This window comes from Drosophila hydei, unplaced genomic scaffold, assembly GCF_003285905.1.
Source record: "Drosophila hydei strain 15085-1641.00,03,60 unplaced genomic scaffold, DhydRS2 tig00000060-arrow-pilon, whole genome shotgun sequence".
In the NCBI taxonomy this organism is placed as follows: Eukaryota; Metazoa; Arthropoda; class Insecta; order Diptera; family Drosophilidae; genus Drosophila; species Drosophila hydei.
In genome coordinates this window covers 5,636,262-5,652,424 of record NW_022045656.1, presented here as the reverse complement: position 1 = coordinate 5,652,424, position 16,163 = coordinate 5,636,262, and the positions used below count along the sequence as shown (strand labels likewise).

Here is a 16,163-nt window from a genome sequence, read left to right as displayed (position 1 = left end):
AATTTTTTTTTCAAGATTTCATTTTGTTTTTAACAAATGGGGATTATGTTCTGTTAGCAGTTTTGTTCAGTGAAAGTATTCTCGGGGTTTTGCTCTCATTTCAATCAACATTTGTAATGCCTAAATTGTAAAATCGTTTGAATCGGCCTTATAAATTTCGATATGTTAAAAATTCAGGAATTACACGCTTTAACAATTTGGCATATCTTTTTTTTTTTTTTTGGTATCGAGTTAGTTATTATTGGTTATTATTTTTTTTAATAAAAATAAAAAAAGAGACTGAACCGGGCGTTGGGCGTAAGGCTTTGCGCGTTGCTAGGATGTGGCTTGTTGCGAGTTTTCTATAGCAAATTATTTGTCACGTTTCAATTCCTGTAAAAACACATATTTATCGTAATATATAAAAACTATTTTCCATGTCTTGTCATATATAGATAGATAGATGAGATGAACCAAAGAAATACAATTGCTAAATAATTTTACATATACATATATATATTTATATCAAAAAAATCGAGCGCGCGTATTACAAACTTTGGGCACACAATAAACGCGTTAAAAAATAACAACAAAATTTAAATATTAAATAAAACAAATTAAACATAAACATACACATACATATATATATGTATTATATATATTTAAAAATATATATATTCAGAGCTTGTTTGCTTTAACTCATAAGAAATAAAAAAATTAAATTACGCATTTGTTGAATTAACATTGAAAATTCCATATTGAATGGTTTGATTGTTTTTCATATTATATATAAATCATATAGCTACCAAGTTGTAATTGTTACTGTTATCGATTTAGTTTGTTATACATTTAGAGTTTTATTTTAGTTGTATATTATTTTTATTTGTTTATGCACTAATTAGGAGCTTCAAGATCGTTGTTGCTTTAAGTTCTTAAGAAAATAAATTGTTTGATTTAATTAACGAGATTTTCGCTTCATTTCTTCATTTTTATGCTCTTGTCCATAAATCATTAAATTAAGTACAATTATACTTAATTATAGAAAAATATTTTACAATTTATACGATTTACAACAATTTACATAAGAACTAAGACGCGTTTAAAAAATAGAAATTAGATGAAAACTAAACGAATCAAATGAGCACAAAAATTGCAAATAAATTAATTAGAAATGAAAGTGTTTTTTGTTAAAGCAATAATTGCACATTAGTTTAAAAAGAATATAAAATTAAAGTATGAGAAATATATGTGTATGTGTATGTGTGTGTGTTGTAGGTGTGTGTACTAAGTGTCTGTGTTTGTTTGGTTTGTATGAAAAATTCGTTTAACGGCTCTATATAGCATATAGTATTCGTTGATTTGCATTTTAGAACATAGAACTTTGCCCTGTTTAATGTACAGACTGTCTAAAAATAAGAGAAAATTATTTTAAATGTTTTTTCTTTTTATAACTAGCTGCAGTTGCTTTAAAAGAAATGAAATTAATTATTCTTTTAATGTTTATTATTGTTTTCCCTTTTCATTTTGTTAATCTTTAATCTAACATACGCCTTTGATATGGTTGTTGTTGTTGCTTTTATTGCTGATATTTTCTCTTTTTATATAAATTTTAAAGTTTTTATATTTTTTTAATGCGTCACGCCAAAAATTACTTGGAGTTGTGAAATGTTTGGCTCTCTTGTCTTAAAACGCCTCAAAAATATGCATTTATTTTGTTAATATTTTTTAAATTTATTTTTTAGTTTTTATGTATGGTTTTAATTTATTTTTAATGCCTGTCTCAATTTCGCTCTGCACTTAATTTTATTTTTTTAGTTGTCGCTTTTTACATTTAGTGTAAAATTAGAATTAATATTAATTTAAATACATATACAGCTCATACATATATAAATTTATGCCTTTTGTTTTAAACTTTCTTGTAAATTAAGCACATAAATTATGTTAATGTTTTCTTGTCTTTTTGTCGTTTTCATTTTCATATATATAAATATTTAAAAGAAAAATCATAATTTAAAAACAAAAAAACATTGGCTTGTGCAAGTTTTTTTCCTCTTCTTTCTTGTTTTAGAAATAAAGTTAATAAATTTGATTTAAAATTGCTAAATTTTTGGTTTAATTTTACACGTTTTGCGCTCTCGCAACATTTTAGTTTAATTTGTTTTTCTCTTAATATTTTTGATTTAATATTTTGTTTTTAGCATCAGATTTTTGTCTCACACGTGAAATACTTGTCGAAATATTGTCCAAAGAAATTTGTTGTTGCATTTGTTTTTATCCCATATATAATCTAAATAAATGATATATAATTAACTAAAATAATTTATGTTATATATATACACATATAATATACATATATATTTATATATACATATATTTATATATATATATATACATATATATATATAATGTAGTTGAAAAAGTCGGTTGATTTTTGTTGTTTTCATTTTTTCTTTGCGTTTTTGTGTGTGTTTAATATATGTTTTTATTATAATATATTATAATTGCATATTACATTGTTTACAATTTGTTGTTTGTTATGGTTGATGTTCTTGGTGTTCTTGTTGTTGTTAATGTTTTTCTAGAATTTCATCAAGTGCGACACACACGAGAAACTTTACAAACTCAAAGCAAGAAAAAACGTAACATTTGTTGATGTTCTTGTTTTTGTTGTGGTTGTTTGTTTCTATGTCAATGTTTTGGTGTTTGTTTTAGTTTAAATTTTTTTTGAATGCAACTAAACAATTTATAACCTAATTTTTATTTTTTTGCTATTCTTTCACAATTTTAATAACATTTCCTTGTTTGGGGACGCAAACGCATGTAAATAGTGCTTAAGTTTAAATGTTTGTGTGTGAGTGTGTGTGTGTATGAGGAGTGTGTCTGTGTAAGGGGGCGAGCAGGTGTAGATGTGTGTGTTGCTTTTGAACGACGCCATTTTGTAGATGAATGTGTTGGATTATGTTTAATTGTGATTCGATTTGGGTTTAATTCCTTTTAAATACAAGTAAATGGCGCGTTGAAAAGTTACATGCGTTTGCGAATTGTGTTAAGTTTTCTTTATTAATATATTTATAAATATATTTTTGTATTAGTTTAAGTTTAAAGTTAGTGTGTTTGCGTGTGTATTTGTGTGTGTATATGAGTGTCAGTTTGCTTGTCAATTATACAATTTAAGCATATGTATGTAATCAGATTTGTTATTCTTGACTACTCTCAGTTTAGTTGTTCGTTCCATCAAGATATTTTTATATATATTTATGTGTTCAATATTCATATTGTTGTTGTTGTTGCCGATGTATGGGGCTGCTTCTCTTCCCATCGCGTTCCAATATGCTCCATAATAAATTCTACGCCTCCTGAACTGTTTATTTGTGTTGGTTTGCTGTTTTAGTTGTAGTTGTTGTGTCGTTTAGCTGGTTGTTGTTGGCTGCTTACACAATGGTAATCAAATCTCAATTGTAAATCTCCACCTTGACATCGCCGTCATTCTCCTTCTCGATCATGCCCTCGTTGGCCGCATTGTTCCAGGCCCCGTTCATGCTCTTCGACGAGGAGAAGCACAGCTTCATGATGAAGGGGAATTTAGTGCCTAAAATTTTGTTGAATTTTTTTTGGTTTTTTGGTTTGTTTGTGTCGCAGGTTTGTAGGTGGATATACCGAAAAAATAAAGAACGGGGTAAAAAGAAATGCATAGTTATAGAATAAATGGGGTTTCCTTCGTTGCTAATAATTGTATTTTCATAGTATTGTTGTAGTAATGTGTATAAGTGTTGTATATCTGAATCAAGTTATTTGCTTTTCGCAGAGTTCCGTGAAGGATAAATGGGATTGGGATGGATGGGATGAAGGGAGGAGTAGATGGGGAAGCAGGCAGCGGGGTTGGCCATATAGAAAACGGCTATTTAATTTCCACTTTGTTGCGCAATCAGCGAAAAGTTGACCATCTTAATGGCCCCAAAGCCCATCGACCCTGAATTTATATGAGGCTGCATGCAATTAAAAATCATTATGATGCTATTATAGAGAGCACATGACTAGCTAATACCCTGTAACTAGAAAGAAAGGCAGCCTGATACCCTCCTGTGGAGATGCAGTAAGTTTGAGAACTCGTAGAAAATGCCAAAGTTCGGCTAGCTGATATACTTTTCTGCTAGGTCTAAAGGGTATAGCCAAGGACTTGGCAAGCGCAATAGATCGTTAAGGTACTTGGTAAACCGACTAAGCGAGTTTTATGTGCCAATTAAATGCGGGCACCGTCATAAAAATACTTTGGGCTCCAATGCAATCAAAATCATTCAAATGTAAAAATTGCCAACCATCAGCAGAGCAGAGCACACACACACACACAGATCTATAAGCGTGTGAGAGAGAAGCGTTAAAAATATTTTGCTAGATGCATAATTTCTGCAGCCTGAAAGTATGCAACGGCATCTGTTTGCATTTAGCATTTGCTATTTGCACGCGTCTGCGGGCGATACGAGCGTGTGTGTGTGTGGGTGTGTCGAAGTGCGTGTGGGTGGGTGAGTATTTGCATTCCTTACATTTTTAATTACTATTTACCATGCACTCGAGCGGGCTCTCGATGCAGCAGCAGCAGAAATACATCAACATCAAATATGCAAACACCCACCAAAATATTGACAAAATACATATGCACGCACGCACACATATATATGCATATACAATATATATACAATACACACGCACAAGTTGGCATTGCCTGCTGCACCCCTTCCCCGTCTCTCAAAACTTTCTCGCAAGGCTTTGCTATTTGCATAAAAGATTTTTACGCTAGGTGTAAACAATGATAGCAGTCTATACCCTTGTGCACCACACACATCGTTGCACCACTCGGCGGCAATGCCAGCACCTGTAAAAAGGTATGCCAATGCCAGGCCAATGCATGCAAATTTTTCGGGGCACTGCATATCAAATGCGAATGGGAATACGAATGCGAATACGAATACGTGTTGTTTCTACAGCACGCAGCAGGCAAATAGGTTAGCATTCTCCATTGAGCTGAATGTCGATAATATTAGCAGAGAGTCAATAGCACAAGTAGCTGCCATGATGCCATTGATATTCAGGTATGGGCTATCGACTACGTTTCACTACTTCCAGAAGTATTTACAGGAATTGGTAAAGGTTGTTGGGGTTTTTAATAGGATTATTAGCAGGATGTGCGTATCACAAAATATTTTCATCGATAGGGCTCTTATCGATAGATTTCTGAACCGAATATGGATAACATTCGGGATAGTTCTGATTGTGGAGAAGTAATTAATGTTCGATTTTCTAAGAAAATAGTTCTAAGCACATCCCCTTCACTGTGCAGTTGGGCACTACGAAGTAGACAGAGCGCTACAACACGTAACTGGCATAAGAGCTTTGGCAATGAAATGGAATTGGGTATCGAATTTCTAGGGAAAAATATGTAACATTGAGGTAAGATACTTTTCTCAAATACAAACAAAAATGGGGTCAACCAATCGGAATGATTATTTCACGAACATTTACTGCAAATTTGTAAGTCCTTGTTGACAAGGTAAATAAAGGCGAGCAGCAAAAACAAATGTAAACATCATAATAATCTTATTTGTGCTCTGGAAGTATTTATGGCAAAAGTTTAATGGGAGAAACGAGTTTATGGATGGAGCTGGCCACAGGGGTAAATGTTGTAATAGCTTATGTCGTCACAGATTGGGGGCTCTATGAAATAACTGGCTACCGAAATTGTTTATCTTAATTACCAAATTAAAATTTTCAACGCGAAAACTTTGATGCTAGCGGTGTCCCCGTGCATAGGCAAGCACAAGAAGGAAGTCTAATAAAAGTTTGCTGGATTGCTGGTTGGGTGGTTGGGTGGTTGTGAGAATGATGGGGCGTGTGCTGGGTGGTGTTTGGTTTGGTTTGGTTGTGGTTTGGTGTGATGGTTCAGCGGGCCGGCAGCATAAGTCAAGAGGCCATTCCGAGAATGGCGTCCAAACTTTTGCATATTGCCCGCTTTTTGGGGTTTTTTTGGTGTGGGAAAATGTGGATATTTTTTGCGAAAATTTTGTGTAACTTTTGCTTTTTCAAATTTTTTTTTCATTATTTTTACTGGCCATATGCATAAAATTTTTGTATAGCCAACTTTTCGATTTGTACTTTTCTTGCTTTCATTTTCTTTTTCTTTTTTCGAGAAACACTTAAACACAACACTATCTCACCTTTACCCTCAATAGGCAGATGGTTGCACTTCATGATGGCGAGCACGGCCTGCGAAATGTTGGGGAACTCGATCAGGCCCGAGGAGGAGCGCTCTGTCTTCAAGGGGAAGAGGCGCACGGATGTGGCTGGCACCTCCTTAATGTTGAATATGCCAATGAGCTGGTCTTCGGTGAGACCGGGCGGTGTGTTGAAGAAGTGCAAGATCTAAATGAAGAAAGCATTTATATTAAGAATTATTATAGCTATTTAAGAGTTAGTTGCTTTTCACTTACTTTGCTCGGTGGTTGAATGCGATTCTTGCTGGCCTGTGCCGGTGATAGGAAACGATTGTTTTTGGAGCCGGTGTACTCCTTGAAGCTGGGTGTATGATCCGGCAACAAGAATGGATTGATCACCTCCGATAGGAAGTTCTGCTTTGAGAATGCAATCTGTATTTTGCCGCCAGTGCCAACGGGAATGTTATTCAAGTGCTGCACGCAACGTTCAACGGCAACCGAATCGCCCATTTGTACCATGGCGGTGCCTTCCTTTGTCTTCAAGAACTTGATCTGCAAAGCGAAAATATATATGAGTATATTTGAAAGATGTTACTGTATGCTATAAACTATGTCAGCTTATATATACTGTATTATATATTATATTATATACTATATATTATATTATATACTGTATGCTATAAACTATGTCAGCTTATATAGTTCCCCCTTGTTAGGTTCCCCTCTTGTCATGAATCTTTCTCCTATATTGACTAAAAGAAGCTCTTCTTTTCAATCCTTCTGCATTTTATTTACATGGACTTTTGCCTCATAATACGAGAGCTTATTTTTTGTCAGTTTCGTCTACCAGTTCCATGCTTAAAGCCACACAACTATTTCAATAATGTGCAGTCACTTCTCAGCTCAGCAACTGTCACCGCAATTTGTGTCGCAAATGTAAATAAATGCAATTATGTTGCAGCTACACTCACGTGTACTTATATTCAATTCCAAACACTAGCACATATGGCCAGAACACCTGCAAAACCCCACCCATTTCATGCACTGGAGACACTCATCGACTGTCACAGACGAGTGTTGACCTGTCGTTTGCCATTTGATTGAATTTTCTCTTGCAGTGTGTGTGTGTGTGTTGGTTTTAACCCTATCCTCTTAGCCGAGAAGCTGTTACTGTGTCTGTGTAGAGCTACGATTTTATTGAATTCAATTTAAAATGTTGCTCAAAATCAAATTATCAAATTGAATGACACCCTTAATTTGCTGTCCATTGTGCGATCTTTGGATGGTTCCCTATTGTTCAATTATATCTATATTATATATATTTTTACAATTCTCTTCTGTACGTGACAAATTATCAAGGGATGAAATGCTCTAGAAATCGTTGAGGCGTGTGGCTAAATTTAAGGACTGACATAAGCACGTAGGGTTTAGGTAACAATATTTCGTTTTCATTGTAGAATTCCCCTTTAGGAAAATCTTGCTTTTCCAACTTGGATATGCTAACAATTTGTGGTCTCAGTTGAAAACATTTATAGAGCATTAAATTGCGCGGTTTTAGGCTTCAGAGATCCATGTGGCTTCCGCAAATGTTGTTTATGGCTGGATTTCATCGCGCGCTTTCCAAACTAATTGTTAACATAAATATGTATAAGCCCTCAACTATTTGTGGCTAGCACAACTGGCCGCTATCAACTGCCAACGAGCCAAGCCTTTCGGCTGTTAAGCCTCGTTAACTTAATTAGCCATAATAGCCAAATGCGAGTGAAAGTGAAAAATCTATGGAAAATGTTTGCAGTTTTGGTTCGCTGATCGTTTGGCTGTTCGCAGTTGCAGTTGCTGCTGTTGCTGTTGCTGTTTCGAGGCATTGAACTCGTTAAGTGAAAACGTGTTTTTGCACCTGCACCAAAATTGGCATCGCTCAATTTTTGGTTCGTTTTTGTTTTTGCTAAATGCATTTAAGCCAAGTTGTGCAGTGCTTTAATTGTCATGTTGAATGGCTGCTGTTAATTTGCGAGCGGGTTTTGATTTATTTAGCTGCAGTAAAATAAGAAAATGCTTCACTTAGGTCAAAACTGAGTTATAACTGCGGGCATTTAAGCCACATAATTGCAGCCTGTGTCGGGGTCTTGGGCCCGTTTTCCACTTGAAAGTGACAGGCAAATTGATTTGTTTGCTGTTGGTTTGGTATTTTGTTGCTGCCGCAACAGTAGCAGCAGCAGCAACTCCCCAGTTAACAGCAGCAATTGCCAAGAAAAACTACGGCAATCAAGTCAAGTGCCGCAATATTTTCTCGACAAGACATTTTTATTTAACTGAGAAGTAGCTCAGCTAAAGAAAAATATAATGAAGAGTGCAGATCATAAAGGCAATAATGCGAAATATTAAAATTAAATTTTCTATTTATTTTTATCTTTAAAATTTTGTTTATATTTTATAACAGTTTCTATATTTTAAATTTTAGATATTTATTTTTCATCTTTAAAACTTTGTTTATATCTTACAAAAATGCTGCTATATTTCTTTGATATTAAATTATATATATATAAATATATCTCTTATAATTTAAAATATAAATATTATAAATATTTCTCTTTACCTTTAGCAGAGATTTGCCCACATAAAATATGCATTGTTTAATTTGCAACCTAAACCTAAACCCAAATAAAAACCAAAACAAATGTGTATAATTAACTAGTGAATAATTTAAATTGCTTCCCAAAAACCAAGCAGATTATAGTTGCAAAATAAAAACAAAGAAAGGTTGCTATCAAACGAGTACAGACACGGAGCAGCAGCAGCTGTAGCTTATGCCATGCCCATAAAAATATCGAAAGGCATATACGCTTGAGTGAAACAGGAATCCGAATTGCGAATAAAACATGACAAGAGACAGAGCGTAACAGGAGAGAGAGAGTGTGGGAGGGGCGTAGAGTGAGAGTGTATGAAAACTAAATGAGGCTTATCGAAAGGTAGGCCCACGCTTGGCTAGAAATCATATAAAAATAAAGCCCCAAAAATATATAAATAAATATAAACCATAAATCAGTGAGGCAGAAAGCGTGCAGATAGGCGCTGCCAATTCCCAGAAACAGGCGCAGACAAACAGCCTAAAACAAAAGGCATTTTCGGGCAGAGGGCGAGAGCGCGCTTGGTCAGGGCATTATGGACGAGAACACGCAAAACAGGCGCCAGGACATTCACAAATCAAAGAGCGTTCGCTGCTCATGGCTCACTGGCCAGCGAGTGGGCGAGCGAGCGACAAACATTTGGTGCGTGCCTAATGAGCTGTGCTGTTTCCCTCTCGCTCTTTGCCCTTTCACCCTCGGCTAACTGCCTAGCAGCTAGCCACCGTTTCCTCTCCGCATCCATAAATGGCAGCCAACAACAATTTGCTATCAGATACTTTCATGCGTATGCTGCGTTAATTAAAAACAATGCCTAGACACAAGCGAGACAAGTGATGCGCGGCCAAATACCTTGTATTTTAAGCGTATATAACATATGCTTAACGGTATTATAGCTGTCCTTACTCGGCATACCCCATGCTACCCTAGTTGGCTGCTCTTTGTTAGGCTGCTCAATGTGGCGTGGCGTGGCGTCTGCTGCCATTTGATTTAATTGCTCACGCGGCAACAACAACCACAACAACAACAACAGCAGCAGCAGCAGCAACAATGACAATAGAAAGAATATTGGCTGCAGCATGAATGCTTGCGTCCAGGTTTATTTTCCAATGGGCATATATACTCCAATTCCCAACGGGCAACCCCAGCGACTCCCAGCCCAAAAGCGAGCCAAATGCTTTTTTAATGCGCATTTAATTGAGTGCGTGTGATTGTTGTAGCAGGTCGTTGTGTTGTAGCTGCTGCTGCTTTTAAAGACATTACCAATTTGGACGTGTGCAACAGAGCTTTTGGCCTCTCGCCTCGTATTTGTCAAGCCATTTAACCTGAAAATCAATTTGGACGATGACTTCATCACAGCCCCTACGAAAAATATAATTAAATCGACTGCCAGGCGGCGCTGAGCTCGTTTCTTAAATCGTTTTTTTTTCCCCTTTTAAACAACTTGGCTGGAAAAACTTGTTCATAAAATATGCAACACACATCGCAGACATCAGCAAAATGTAGTTGGATATTCGCTTTGAAGTATGCCTTGAAAATTACAAAACTCAGCCAGCCTGGCAGGCAGTTAGTCAAAGTCAGTAAATTGGCTGAGACTCGGAGTCAGGTGCAAGAATATGCAGGGTATAGGCTTGTGCTAGCTCATCTGTTGGTTGATTGCCCTTAAGCCAAAACGGGATAAACGAATCTCAGCTACTTTTCCGTTAGGCTGGGCTAAGCTAATGCCAAATTCTATCAGGCTTGACTTATGGCAAGTGCGTGATTTCTCTGTCCTAGTTAGAAAATTGATTTCGTTTCTGGGATTATTAAGGGCAATGAAATTGTGCGAGGTGAACTCGCAGGTTTAAGAACTAACTTGAATTCTATTATGAAGTAGACCTCAATATGGATTGATAAATTATTGGAAATGATGCGAGAAGATCTTATTGTGATAAATCTGAGATTTGATTCACTAGAATGATCCTGGAATGCATCCATCTCTAAGTAGGCACCTTCATCAGAAGCGTTGATTTCTCAGTATTGATTTTGAGTATTGGTAGAGAGCATTCATTATTCCTTATGCAAAGCACACAGACGTATTTTTATCGCTAATCTACAGCACATGTTGCCTTTAAAATGAGATCCGCTCTGTTGGGTGGCAAGCAGCAGCCACACGCCTGCCCCTTAGGGAGACACATTAACACCAACAGCAGCAGCAGCAGCAGCAGCCTCAAGTTCAGGCAGCACTTTGATTGAGTGCCCATCAATTTCTCATTGGCAATTCAAACATGTCGGACATAAACTGATGCGAGCGCACACACATTGACAGAGAGAGAGAGAGGTGAAAGGAGAAGAGCGCACACATATGTTGGTTTATAATGAGGTTGCCTTAGTGCCCACGTGGTGTGGTGTATGGCTTCTTTAGCGAGAGCGCGTTAGGAGATTGCCTTCTGACAGTGGGTGTAAGCAGGCTGCTTTGTGGCTTAGGAGTTCTCGGTCGCAGTGAATAATGTTTGCGCATAATCATTTTTAATGGCTAATGAGTAGTTTCCGTCTCGGACAGGAGGTTCGTAATAAATCTCACCAACAGCAACAATAGCAACAACTAAATTGCCTTTGCCTTGGCATTATCGTCCTGCTGCTAGCTGCTAAACCCGATTATTCAACTATTTTGCCCTGATTCCCTTTTCCTGCTTTCGTTGTTGACCAACGGACCAAGGCTAGGCGCCTGTCAGTTTGCTTTTAGTTTTACTATTTTTGTTTTGCGCGCAAATTGCATTTAATTGTAGAAGGGCGTGAGCAAGTACCCAAGGCGTGGCACGAGTGTGTGTGTGTGCTTGAAGGTTGTTAAATAATTGGCTAATGGAGTGCAATTGTTGAAAAATTGGCTGATGGCAAATGCTGCGATTTATGAAGTGGAAACTAAGATAAAAGCAAAAAGCGTTGCCATCTTTTCGATAATAAAGTGTTGCCATATGTTGCCCAAGATAAGCTGTATACATAATCAAAAATATAGTTTAATATATAATAATATATTAAGCAACATTAAATGGAGATCTACAAGATTGTTACATTTCATTATATGAAGAGTCTCCACAAATTATCTAAAGGCGTTGCCAGATGGTATATAGCTCAAAAAATTTGTAGCTGCCATATCAATAATCTTTTGTTAAGTCTTCTATCTACTTGCCCTCTTGAACTTTTAGTATCACACACTCGTGACCTTTCACCTATGGCTATTCCCAGTCCCATTTTCTACTGCTCGAGACATTAATTCAAACGCTTTTTTCTTTTCGACTCCCTCGAGTTCTATTTCCATTGTCGTCAGTTACCCGTTAAAAAAACTCGCGGGATTCGCGCTTTGCTGCAAGCATTAAAGTAGACAAAAGCGAGCGCAACTTTGTTATTTTTGTTGTTTTATTGTCCTTGTTGGGGTGCAATTATCAAAGGACGCACAGAGCGCGCCACTCAATAAAGTGAAAGCGAATCCTCAGCTGTTGCCGGGAAACTTCTTCCCTTTCTTGCATTCGCTTTATTAACACTGCGACTTTGATGTAGCTTTCGCTTTTTTAAGTTTTCCTTTTGATCGCAATTGTGAATGGCAGTTCAGGGGCCACGGAATGATTCGTGATAGTTGTGCGCTAAATGCTCCCCAAGCGCGTCGTCCACTTCAATTGTCACTCTGCCGAAGGTGGAGTCTTTGCTTTCTCCTAATGGATGTTTTTTTGGGGCATATTTTGATTTACTTTTCGAGCGAGAATTGTTGCTCGAAGTGCCTTTTGTGGTACTTCTGAATTGGAATCAATTCCTTTCGCATCTTCTCTTTTTTATTTGGTAGTGTGGCGAAGGAAAGATGATGGTGCATTGATTGCTGCCCGAGGACCTACGCGTACGCCTTCTACTCTCCCCTATTCCCTCTCCCCACCCCCTTTTTTCCACACATGTGTCTGGGCTTTAATCTAAAACGCTTTATCTAAATGTGTTTTGGTTGTGGACCAACTGTCCCACGTTTGTTTGTATGTGCCTAAAGGGGCTTTTGGCTTCTGTGTCCTGGCCTTTGCCTTCAATTTTATTGCCTTTCGTTTTATTTGCGCATTTACAAATGGAGCAAATACACACACACACGTATGTGTGTATACACTCAAATATCTTGCGGGTTTTGTGGCTGCTAGCAACACCTTTTTTTAACGGCGTCTCGCTTTTTTCGTGTCATCTTGCTAAGTGCAAGTTTAGGAGCTGCCCCGTCCAGTGTCAACGCCGAACACGACAGCAGGAAGCAGCTGCCGTCTTTAAGTAGCAATTGAAGAGATTTAAGTTAGGTAAAAACTAAATAAAAACTTTTAATACAGTTGCCAAGTCACAATTTCACAAAGTTCTTTAGTGACTTTTTAGCGCGAAGTTTTATGATATCTTGAATTATTTTTTTAAATAGAAAGAACCTATTCACGCACTCTTATATATAACCATAAAGGAAGAGAATAACTAATCTAAAATGCTTCCATCTAACTAAAATTCCCATTTGCCTTTTCATAATGTAAATTGATTTCGACATCCAGTTAATAATTAATATATCGACTGAGCTTATCCATAAGATCTTAAATGCCAAAATATTGCATTTAATGTTTAACAAATTAATTGGATGAGGAACTTACCCGGGCAACATTGCCATAGAGACAGACCAAATTGAAGAGCTTATCTGTGTTGGAAGTGTCATGGTCCATGCCATAGACCATCATGACAGCGCCCTGAGGATGCAAAAAAGTAAGAGAACGCAACAAATTAATTAAAATGCTGTCCAACAGATGCTGCAGCAGCTACACAGCAGCGCAGGAGTAGCTGGAGGGGATTTGTGGGCTGTGGCTTTGGCTTTCGCTCTGGCTTTGGCTCTGGCTCTGGCTCTAGCGAGGATTGCAATGTGCGCACAAATTGTACATTAAAATTAAAATTATATTTATGAAAAGAAATGCAAGCCAAGCCAAGCCAAGCCAAAGGAGAAACCTAGTTGGGGTTCATTTCGATACTCACCTGTGCCTGCCCCTGCTGGGCGAAGGCGACTGGCGCATTGCGTCCGGCGACGACACCGGTGGGCTCCTTCATGAGGCCAGTTGGATGGATGGCGGCGCCCTTCCAGTTGTCCGGCTGGGTGGGATGGTATTCGGGTGCCCCGAATGGTGGGAAGGCGGTGCCTGGTCCCAATAGTGGAGGCTCTTTAAATGGAACAAGATTGTGCGTTTGAGCTGGGGCAACAAGTTGTTGGTGTTGTTGGTGGTGATGATGTTGGTGTTGTTGGTGGTGGTGGTTGTTGTGGTGGTGGTGGTGGTTGTTGCGATGTTGTGTTTGGATTGTTGCAACTACATTTTGTGGTGCAAGTTTCAAACAATTTGTTATTCACATATTGCATGCAACAACAATTTAAACAAGAATCGAAACCAACGAAAAAAATAAAATAGAAAAACAAAAACGCATAAAAATATTAATCAAAAGCTTAAAAATACTAAATTAAAATATGCTAAAATTATATTTAAGTTTCTTCTTCTTGTTGTTGCATGCAATTTGTGTTTGTTGTTTGTTGTAGCGCGTCACTAGCCAAAAGTTGCGGTGCTCAAAAATGTGAAAAAACGGGGAACAAAATTTATTTTGACTGTTTTAATAACAGGAGCAATAACCTAGACAGGCAGCTGGCGGTTGGGCGTGGTTCGGCCAAAGTCAGTTTGCGGCCAGGCAACTGAGCTAATTGGAAAAAGCCTGCGCCTTGCCGTATGGCAAATAACCGTAGTAGAGTCATAGAGGCTCAGAAATGGAATGTGCAATAAAAACGCGTGGAGTAAGGAAAGCAATCGATAAAATTATAGCAGTATTTCTCGCTCACATATTGTCAACATGCACAGCCCACGCAATAAACCATTGACGGGGCCAATAACAAGTCGGAGCACTGGGGTTAGCACTTGCAATGCGGCGAAAACCGCAAACCAAAGCCACGCTCGAGCGTTATAATTAAAGCAAAAAGCGTAACAAGCTGTCAGAATGTTGCGTATACGCCATGTAGCAGCGCTTGAACTGTAAGGCACAAGTTAACAAGGTTTTTACTTAATTAACTTTCTACGTATGTGACGACGTCAAACAGGAGCAGTTGCCATAAGTTGTTTGACGCTATTTAAAACTTCACCAAGGCCCTGCGCTCAACTTTATCAATGTCAGTTTAGCTACCCGAATTTGCATTGCCATTTACTTTTGCACTCCTCGCTGCTTCCTCCCTAAGCTTTGTTGTTTTGATTTGATTTAGCCACCGGACCCAATGCCGACGGCAACTGTTTGTGTTCGCTTATTCCTCGTTTTTTTTTCGTTTTGGCTGCCCCTGCACAAACTCTACCTGACAAAATATTTATATAAAAGTCTAGCTAGGGTTGCACGCGCTCAGCGCTCGCCACTTGATGCCATTTGTTTGCTTTTTTATTCACGCTTGTTAGTTTTTCGCGCTAGCTATTTTGTTTTCGACCAAATTGGAAGCAATATTTCAGGCAAAGGATATTCAGGTTGACTTCTGTATCAAAGTTTTATACGCCATTCCCAGAGGAGCAAATATTTTGTATTTATAGCCTGTCCATTTCGGACAGGGTATTTAATCCTTGGCACCTTGCAAATACTTTTTCGATTTGATTCTAGTTTTTCAGCTGCCTGCGGTTCATACGCGTTGCCCCGATGACTGTTTTCAGTTGGTTTTTTAGGTTATTTTGCTTGCCGACAAAGCTTTTAATCCTTCTGCATTTTGCATGCGAATATTTAGAGCTTTAAAAGCGTTGCGTGAGCAGGCCAAGCTGGCCATATTCAATTTAAAACTTGGCCTTAAGCAAATAAGCCACAGTTCTATATTTTTTTTGCTTGACTAGGCTAGTAGCCAACTTTATCTCGCACACGCTGCTGCTCAGCTCCAGTCAATAAATGCTCGAAAACCGAAACGTGCCACAGCCAGAGGCCAAATTTGAAGAACTCACCCGCATCTAGAGTAGAAGGTAAACAGAGTCATTCATTTCAACTATTGCTGTCTCACACACACGCACAGAGCTTTAACTGAAATTCACAGACTGCTCGCTGATTTGTTGCCCGGCGCATGGGGCGTATGCGTGACGCGAAGCTCAAGTTTTCGGTCAGTTTTGCGAGTTGGAGAAAGAATTTCATAGCCCTCAGGGGGGGCATTGTGGGTAGCGGAGGTCAGTGGGCCGCAGTCGGAAGCGTGCCTAAAATGTTTAAGCAATTCGCGGCAGGCGAATTGTTGCATGCAATTGCTGAAAATTTTCACACGCAAGCATCAGGTGAGAAAGTCCTCGCCGTTCGCGTCGTTCCGCAGGTGTAAATTTTGTGCGCACACAAAATTATT

The 16,163-nt window shown here is 38.0% G+C and overlaps 1 protein-coding gene across 18 annotated transcripts in view; it reads right to left on the bottom strand.

The window, feature by feature from the left end:
- Positions 1-3,182: 3,182 nt before the first annotated feature.
- The window catches only part of LOC111594467 (heterogeneous nuclear ribonucleoprotein L), a 132,316-nt gene continuing 119,335 nt past the window's right edge, over positions 3,183-16,163 (bottom strand). For 11 of the 18 annotated variants that reach the window (XM_030222734.1, XM_030222737.1, XM_030222736.1 and 8 more), the window contains 5 exons: positions 13,814-13,995; positions 13,441-13,533; positions 6,462-6,737; positions 6,189-6,393; positions 3,183-3,568 (listed from right to left, as the gene is read on the bottom strand). In XM_030222734.1, coding sequence (XP_030078594.1) covers positions 3,432-3,568; positions 6,189-6,393; positions 6,462-6,737; positions 13,441-13,533; positions 13,814-13,995 — 893 coding nt within the window. In that variant the 3' untranslated portion in view covers positions 3,183-3,431. Of the gene's footprint in view, positions 3,569-6,188; positions 6,394-6,461; positions 6,738-13,440; positions 13,534-13,813; positions 14,140-16,163 lie in introns of all 18 variants that reach the window. The other 7 variants (XM_023307779.2, XM_023307789.2, XM_030222732.1 and 4 more) reach the window with 2 other exon arrangements.